At 31.5% G+C, this 9,861-nt stretch overlaps 1 protein-coding gene across 2 annotated transcripts in view; it reads right to left on the reverse strand.

Annotated features, from left to right (window-relative positions):
• The window catches only part of LOC145322777 (putative peptidoglycan muropeptide transporter SLC46), a 33,692-nt gene extending 24,391 nt beyond the window's left edge, over window positions 1–9,301 (reverse strand). Inside the window, exons 1-3 of one of the 2 annotated variants that reach the window (XM_080165031.1) lie at window positions 9,026–9,298; window positions 8,731–8,777; window positions 8,051–8,111 (exon numbers count right to left, since the gene is read on the reverse strand). In XM_080165031.1, the coding sequence (XP_080021157.1) occupies window positions 8,051–8,111; window positions 8,731–8,777; window positions 9,026–9,117 (200 nt within the window). In that variant the 5' untranslated portion in view covers window positions 9,118–9,298. Of the gene's footprint in view, window positions 1–8,050; window positions 8,112–8,730; window positions 8,778–9,025 lie in introns of both variants that reach the window. The other variant, XM_080165032.1, reaches the window with a different exon arrangement.
• Window positions 9,302–9,861: the final 560 nt, after the last annotated feature.

Raw genomic sequence — 9,861 nt, forward strand, 5'->3', positions numbered from 1 at the left:
TGTACATTCTATAACCGCGGAAAGCCGTTTATAATACGATACGAGAAATAACTATTATTGTTCATTTTCTTTAAAGACAAAATTATTTTCATATAATTTAATATAATGTTAAACATCAGTTGATTTTTAAAAGCGAAGCTTTTCTATAATTAGAATCGGTCCATTTGTCCGAGACAGATAGCTTTTTCCGTTAATTTAGGCATGTTAGAATTGTCCTATATATTTCTTGCATGGTGATTTCTGTAGTAGTTAGTTAAGATTGAGAAACTCTATAATCATTACCAGAATGTAAGTACGTCCATTTCAAACATGTTAATTCTTCTACTTTTTAACAACAAATGTGATTTAATTATACGATTGATCTGATTTTTGGTATAATGATTCCTGGAACAACAAAGTACAATATTATAAGAGAAACAACACTATAATGAATCAACCAATCAAAATTCAATTTATTGTTTAGGTCTTGGGATGTTTTGAAGCAATTTTCTGATTTCCCTAGCTTCAAAATACAAATGAGAAAGATTTCTAGTTTCTACAATAAGAAGAGGCGCTAACATTTAGAAAATTTCAGCGGTAAACAAATTAACCAATGACAGATGAGCATTCATATAGGCGCTAAATAAAAAAATATTAGATTTTTGCATTTTAAAGAAATTTATAAACCATACGAACTTACGAAGGAAAAAAATGATATTTAGCGTGATTTTTTTCAACTTTTATAGAAAAGCAAAGTTGTTAGGAATTGCTTTGAGTACAACATATAAAAAAATTAGCCTTCTAGGATCATTGGTTATTGTTTTATCTCTTACGTAAGTTGGTCAAAAATTGATTTTTTTAAATGTTAAGGTAGGGTACTGTGCTTTTTTTCTTCTTAAAATTTTCATAGCCTTCGATTTTTTTAAAAACTATATTTTTATGTTTGGTTATCATATACCATCAGAGGAAATCAATTTGGGCAGGTTTTAGGCTAGATTTAAATTTTTGGACAAAAAAATATGCGATTTTAGGTACATCAATTTTCAAGCCCAAATAAACCGGTTTTAAAATGATTTTTTCAAAACAAAATATAAAAGCAAAGTTGTTAAGCATGAAAAAATCTCTAACATATTAAAAAATTAGCCAGATAGCTCGATTTTTGCTCGTTTTATGATAAAATGAAGGTTTTTTATTTTTTATATAAAACAGGCGCAACTTGTTACCATGCACAGTTGGGACTTCTCACAAAAAGGTCATGCACCACAGAGAGTTGGTTGTCTGATGGATGTTACTTAACCTAATATTGTTTGGACAGAGAAGGGTGCGTTAAAGTCATCCTTAGTTCTCCTGGATTGCTGGACCAGGACCTGGACAGTACATCAAGTTGATAAGGTCCTTGACTGTAATTCCGCCCGTACGAGGTAATTACGAGGTAAACCAAAGTCTCTAAAGTTTATAATAACATTTTCTTTTCGTTAGCTTAGCAACTTTGGGGACTTTTAATGAATTGGGTGATTGGTTGGGTGATTAAATTGAGTGTCCATCTGTTTCAACCACTATTTGTTATCTACATTTTGTATCATAAATTGGGATATTCATCAATTTATCGGCCATTGTCTCATCTCTTTAGATCCCTCGTTATATTATAACAATTTGTTATACAAAAACCTTTAAATAGCATCTTATGTTATATTTATAGCAGCAAAACTACTCTAGAGATAACTTGGTGCGTCTGTCCATCTGTATGGCTAAGGGGAAACATGAATTTCTTGACTACTATTTAATGTAGAAAGCTAAAATTTTTGGTGAAAACTTGTAAGACCTATGCACATCAAGGCTACATTTGTCTTTCCTTATTATATTATACCAGGGAGGGAGACGACATTGGGCTGTTTATTACACTTGTCCACAAAGTTTTTTTGTCTAACAACTTTGGGGACTTTCAAAGAATAATGATTGGTTAGTTCAATAAGTGTCCTAACGTTTCAACTACTAATTGTAATCTATAGAAGGGGTAATTTTGTGTATCATCTTTGGGGTTGTACATCAATATATCTGCCATTATCTTATCCCTTTAGAGCCCTCGTTAAATTATAACAATTTGTTATGAAAAAATCTTTAAATATCATTTAATGTTATATTTTTTTTAGCAAAGCTACTCTAGAAATAACTTGGTGCGTCTGTCCATCTGTATGGCTAAGGGGAAACATAAATTTCCTGACTACTATTTAAAATGGAAAGCTAAAATTTTTGGTGAAAACTTGTAAGACCTATGCACATCAAGGCTACATACATCTTCCCTTATTATATTATACCAGGGAGGGAGACGACATTGGGCTGTTTATTACACTTGTCCACAAAGTTTTTTTGTCGAACAACTTTGGGGACTTTTGAAGAATAATGGTTGGTTAGTTCAATAAGTGTCTTAACGTTTCAACCACCAATTGTAATCTACAGAAGGGGTAATTTTGTGTATCATCTTTGGGGTTGTACATCAATATATCTGCCATTGTCATATCCCTTTAGATCTCATACATGCTCCATTATTACATTATACTGTTTAAATTTCCCTCCTTTTTATGAAGTTCTCATGATAATACTTCACCCCCCCCCCCCCCCCCTCTTTAACAGTTATCCCACGAATCGATGATGAAATTGACTATAATAGGATTATAGGGGGGAAGGGGTTTGTAACTTAAGAAGGGGTCATCTTAAACGGGTCAACAACATATATTTTCTTTGGGGGAGGGAGAGGATTAAGAATAAAATGAGAGATAAAAAAACAAGGATGACAACTTCCTTAAAAGCAAAATGGTAGTACAAACAAACATTAACACTTGTATTTTGTCTGTTGTTATAACTGAATAATCAGAATATAAATGTTTAAGTAAAAACAAAATTATAAGTGAATATTATAGAGTTGCTATGTTTTCTAAATTGTACAATAGAACAATACTAACAAGCCTAAATTCTAAAAATTCTAAAAAATCTATCTGTTCCAGATGTACAGACGGACGGACGTGCAACCAACCCCAATTATAGAAAAGAAAATTATGATAAGAGATATCAGTAAAGGACGGAGCGGCCTTGATTATAGAAAAGCTTCGCTTTTAAAAATTGGTCCTTAGAAACACATTCTTACAAAGGTATATCTAACATTGTCTCACATGAAAGTTTGTTTTGTTTTAAAGATATGTATTTCATAAAGAAAAGACATATACATACAGAATTACATATTATAGTACGAGACTTTTATTTACATCAACATAGCTTAGTAGCTAGAAATTAATCAGAAAAACAGGAATCACTGTGTTATTAAAAACTCAAGAAAATCAGAGATAAAATTAGTTTCTTGCCCTGCATTTTGTAACAGTTTGAAGGAAAATTGGGTTAGGAGAATTGTATGGGCATGCAGGTTGTTTTTATTCCAATTTGAAATACAGTCTTCTTTGCTTAATTTGAGTGATTTGTCTAAAAGCGAAGCTTTTCTATAATTAGGGTCGGTCCGTCCATACGTCCGTCCGTACGTCCGTCCGTCACTCCGTACGTCCGTCCATAACGGATAGCTTTTTTCGTTAATTTAGGCATGTTAGAATTGTCCTATCGATTTCAAACTTTGCATGGTGATTCCTGCAGTAATTAGGTAAGATTTAGAAAGCGTAGCAACTCTATAATCAATTTTGCATCAACTCTTATACATTTATAATCTGATTATTCAATTTTGACACTATACAAGTGTTAATGTCCGTTTGTCCTACCAGTTCAGCGCTTCGCTTTTATGGATGTTGTCATCCTTGTTGTTTCTATAAATGCTCATATTTAAACTTCCTATTGTATAGGATTATGGGGGGTGGGGTGTGATCACAGGGTTTTTTAACCCCCCCCCCCATATTCAATTGAATATGATTTACTTTACAAGGCATAGGAAAAAAGCAAGCCGTTCTTATTTTCTCTGCTCCCTTCCTGAACTACAAATGAATTCTTAAGAGCAACTTTTTTTTGGGGGGGGGGGGAGGGAGATTAGAATATAGAATTAGTTTTTTTCTTCGGCACCTCGGGGCTAAAAAAACTGGTTTTAATCTTATAATTGTACATTCTATATCCGCGGAAAGCCGTTTATAACACAATGAAAGAAATAACTATTATTGTCCATGTTTTACCTTTTACCTTTATTTTGGCAGAAAATAGTAGTAAATCATATTCAATTGAATATGGGGGGGGGGCAACTCTGTTTAACTTTAGCCAAATAAAGGAAATCGGAGGGTTTATCAACAAGGATGACAACATCCATAAAAGTGAATCAGTAGTACAAACAAACAGTAACACTTGTAGATTGTCAGAACTGAATAATCAGAATATAAATGTATAAGTATAAACAGAATTATAAGTTAATATTATAAAGTTGTTCCACTTTCTTAATCTATCTGTTCTAGATGTACAGACGGACGGACGTGAAACCAACCCCAATTATAGAAAAGCTTTGTTTTTAACAGCAGTAGATATAATTAACACCCCTTCCCATATCATCTTACATGTATGATATGACCCTTCCCCCCTCTACCTACCCCTATTGGATAGATAACTAAAAGCTTTTCCTTAATCTCTTATAATATTACCCCCCCCCCCCCACGCCAAACATGTATAGACTCATAGAGTCATGGAAAATTTTAATTTAAAATATATTTCTGTTTTCATAAAGTTAATATTTCACAACTCTTCCCCCTCCCCTAATTATTATCATATCAACAAAGTACAATGTCATAAGCAAAGCATCTCTAAAATTGATTCCTAAAAATGTAAGTATGTACTTCAACATTATCCTGTATTTCAACAAATTTACTAACAATTTTGTCTCTACTTTTATACATTTAAATTCTGATTATTCAGTTCTGACACTCTACAAGTGTTAATATTCGTTTATCCTACCGTCCCAGACCTTCGAGTTTAGGGAGTTTATGTCATCCCTGTTTTATAGCTTAAATGGTAGTATCAAACAGCGTTAATTACAGCTTTAAATTTTATTAAACAAATTTAGCTGCTAGTCAAAATATAACCATTCTTGTTATATAGACAAGAACGATGACGTCAAGTACTAACGAAGCTTTGTTGCTAAATCAAAATTAGAGTATTTTTATTTTAAACCATAAGAGCCGGCCATTGGATTTTAAACTGATCCAGATTTTTTACAAGACAAAATTTCATGGACATATAAATAAACAGACCACTGAATAAAGCTATTAAAATATCTAACTTTTTAACCATGCATAATATTAGTATCAAAGCTTTGCCTTTTACCCTTTATAACATAAATTTTTTAATAGATATAATAATCCTCTTTATCTTATTCTTAAAATACTGATTCCTATTCCATAAAAAATATATTTATAGTAAAACAAGGATGACAACATCCATAAAAGCGAAGCTCTGAAACGGTAGAACAAACGGACATTAACACTTGTATAATGTCAGAACTGAATAATCAGAGTGTAAATGTATAAGAGTCAAAGCAAAATTGTAAGTAAATTTGTTGAAAAACTGCTTGATACAGGATAATATTTATGTACATACTTATATTTTTAGGACTTGATTATAGAGTTGCTTCGCTTATAATATTGTACTTTGTTGTCCCATGAATCAGAAAACCAAAAATCAATTCTAACATGCATAAATTAACGGAAAAAAGCTATCCGTTACGGACGGACGGACGTATGGACGGACCGACCCTAATTACAGAAAAGCTTCGCTACCCCTTGTTTTCAATTTTATGGGAGAAGGGGAGTTTATCTGCACAATTGGGTACTTCGAGTGAAAACGCCAATATATATACTTCTATTTAATAATTTATTTAAGTATTTTAAAATTATTTCTCGTATTCATTTAAATCCGGTGCAGTGGTTAGGCACCGGTTCTCATCAATACGAAAAAACTATGTCTATCATCGTATTATATCCAGCTTTCTACGAATATAAAAATATACAATCATAAGATATCCGCGGCAAGGCGTTTATAATACGATGCGAGAAATAACTATTCTTTTATCTAATTTAAATTTTTGCTCATTGTAAACAGCAAAGAAATTCTACAATTAAAAATAAAATATTAAATCAATTTATCGTCCATTGTCTTATCCCGTAATAATATAGTAATTGTATAAAGGTGTTATTTGGAGGTTTCCTTCATTTTCCCTTTTTAAAAGCTAGGTTTTTCCGTACGAATGAGATGGATAGCTTTTTTCATTAATTTAGGCATGTTAGAATTGTCCTAATTATTAGCATTTCCCCGTAGGGGGGGGGGGGGGGTTCAAAAACTTTGGGGACTTTTATTAAATCTTGACTTGACTTCAAAATTTAATCTGCAGAAGGGGTGATTTAGTTTATTATCTTTGGGGATGTAAATAAATTTTTTGCTCATTGTCTTATATAGAGGAGCTTCGCTTCTAAGAACTATCTAAATGTATTATTTTAGATTTTATAGTCCTTGTTTCACCTTCTATTTTTATTTTGTCGGAGAATGGTAGTAAAGTAAATCATATTCAATTGAATATGGGGGGGGGGGGTAAAATCTCTGTGAACACCCCACCCCCATAATCCTTTGCAATAGGAAGTTTAAATATGAGCATTTATAGAAACAAAAATTAAATTTTACTTTTATTTGAGCCAATGTTAGATATACCCAATGGTAATATTTAAAATTTTCACTTGGTTAAAAAGTGAAGACACTGCTAGTTTTAACCAACCAATTAAAATATCCTTGTATTTATGTTTTGACATGTCCTATACTCAATAGGCATCTATTAAATGTAATCTAAATAAAACAAGGATAACAAGATTATCATCCATTGTCTTATCTCCTAAGTTGTTTACAACCCCCTCCCCCACACATACTCACACAATACAAATACACATAATAAATACTAGGATATGACAATGAAAGAAAAATCGAGATTTTTGGAATAAAGAAAGGGGAGAATAAATTATTTAAAAGTCTTATCTATTATACAAATTTTATATCTAAGTTTTCATATTTATTGAATTGTTTACAAGTACAACTGATATGGTTCTGATATCGCAAAAACCAATCAACCAATATTATTTTTTTTATAATTCATTCTATAAAAATAAAAAACTCATCAATATTTAATTTTTAAAAAAAAATTGTATAAAAAGTAAAAAAAACACTGAGAAAATATTAGGTGTAGAGGTTTCGTGTTCTTTCTAGACAGCTATATTTGCTATTTTTCCAAATTTTGACGGAACGAAAAAATTTATTGGAAAATATCAGTAAATATTAACTTTCAGGATCGTAAAAATTTAGAAAAGATTTTAATATTTATGTTTCATGTCCAAATTCAACCCTTTCCCTAATTATTATAAACGACTTTGGACAGTTCATAAATAGGGGGAATATTTGAGAAATATTGACCCGTGAGTTTCAAATTTCCATCGTCAAAGATATATTGGATTGATTTGAAATAGACATATGTCTGCATAAAAGCGAAGCACTGAAACGATAGAACAAACGGACATTAACACTTGTATAGTGTCTGAACTTCGAATAATCAGAATATAAAAGTATAATAGTCGAAGCAAAATTGTAAGTAAATTTGTTGAAAAAGTGCTTGATACAGGATAATGTTTATGGACATACTTACATTCTTAGGACTTGATTATAGAGTTGCTTCGCTTATAATTTTGTTCTTTGTTGTCCCAGGAATCAATAAACCAAAAATCAGATCAAACTGATATTAGATCACATAAAAATTTGTTGTTAAAAAAGAAGAAAAATCAACATGTTTAAAATAGGCGTACGGACATTCTGGTAATGACTATAGGGTTGATACGCTTTCTAAATCGTACCTAACTACTAGAGTAATCATCATGCAAAGTTTGAAATCGATAGGACAATTCTAACTTGCCTAAATTAACGAATAAAAGCTATCTATCTCGGACGGACCGACCCTAATTATAGAAAAGCTTCGCTTTTAAAAACTATGTATATGTCTAAAGAGGGAGACATGAACACTTATAGAGTAGCTTCGTTACTAAAAAAAAATATGGTTTCGTTTAGGTACCTTAAACAAATTTTAGAAATAATCAGATTTGATCTTATAACTTCATTTAGTCCCCATGATACTGAAATAAATATAAACAAAACTTAATAATTACAAGGATGACAACATCCACACGAAGTAAGGTTCATAAATTCAAAAAAATAGCAATTGACCGATAGACCGCAAAATTAAGTTACTGATTAGATTTGACTGACTCATTAATGAGTGAATTTTCTTTTTGAATTCGGCCGTTTTTCTCTTATAATAGCTGAGTAAATCATATATTTTTCTATTGTATTTGCAAGTCACTGAGAGCATGACCTGATGACCGACAGCCCAAGTGAGTTGATTACTAGACCCGAATTGTAAAGATAAATCTTCACAGAAAATATCAGCCGTCTATCTTTATTAGCAACCCAATAAATGACTGACAGACAGATATACCTACAAAGTGAATTATAGAGTAGCTATGAAGAAGAAAAGTCATAGAATTAATTTCTCTCTTTTGGGCCCCTAGGACAATAATACCATACGCTAAAAATATATTTTTCCAGAATGGCTTCGAAACCGATGTTCTAAGCCATACTAAAAAATCATGTTTTTTTCTCACTTTTTTGTTGGCCTTGGCCTACGATAAATTCTAGAATTTTGTTGTTGTTTTAAAACTGTCTACAATACCATACGATAAATATGTATTATACCTGCATAAAGCAAAATAACTGGCTCCAAAGTTATAGGAAATCTGAATCTAAAAAATGTAACAATTACTTATAGAGACACTATACAAGGAATATTTAGGTGGAGGAGGGGGGTGGGGGTAACCTCTCCCCTTAAAAAAAATTCTTCCAATTGGGGAAGGGTGTTACCAACAAAATTTCTTAAACCTACCCAAAATATTTTTAATTTTAAAAATCGGTTAATTTTAAAGCGCCTCCCTCTCATTTTATATCCGCGGAAAGCTGTCTATAATACGATACGTTAAATAACTTTGATCACCTTTTCAATACTTCCCAACAAGGCATGATGAACCTTTTTAACATTTTCCAACACGGCATGGTGAATCTTTTTACTACGTCCCAACACTCCATTGCGAAGACACTGTTTAATTTTATTTTCACTTGTTATTACTAGAACTTAATTGTCTTATCTCTTTACATTTTTATATAAATGGATATATAATACGTGGATGTATTAACAGGGGAAAAATTGGTTTCTATCTAGATGGAACTTCTTTATTGGTCAGTAGAAGAGGAGGTGCTGAGATAAAGGGGATGGAAGAGGAGAGGGATATCGTTTATATGAAAACCATCTGCGATGAAAATCTAGTGTAACATCCTAATAATAATATATCCATTTATATGTAAGTTAGGCTGATTCAGGGATAAGACAATGGATGATAAATTGATGTTCATCCTTAATAGTGATAAACAAGATTACCCCTGCTGTATATTATAATTATTGGTTGAAAAACTTTGTACACTAACCAATCATAATATTATAAAAGTACCCAAAGTTTTTGAGCCTACAAGAAAATAATGTGGTTATGAAGCTTTGGGTACCAGTGGAATTTAAGGTCCAATGTCCCCTCCCTCCCTGATATTAAAGTATATGTAGTAATCTAAAAACAAGAATATTTATATCCAAAATTAGCGCATTAATTGTAAGCTTTAAACAATTTAAATGACAGTAGGCTAAATTTGGCCAATAAAAAAATTAAAAACAAGTATGACAACATTTATAAAAGCAGCAGAACAAACAAATATGAACAATTGTAGAGTGTTAATTAAAACGTAATAAGCAGAATATTAATCTAATTCTAAAGGTAAATATTT

The sequence above is a fragment of the Acartia tonsa genome, chromosome 6 (genome assembly GCF_053477335.1).
Source record: "Acartia tonsa isolate MP-2025a chromosome 6, ASM5347733v1, whole genome shotgun sequence".
Lineage (NCBI taxonomy): Eukaryota > Metazoa > Arthropoda > Copepoda > Calanoida > Acartiidae > Acartia > Acartia tonsa.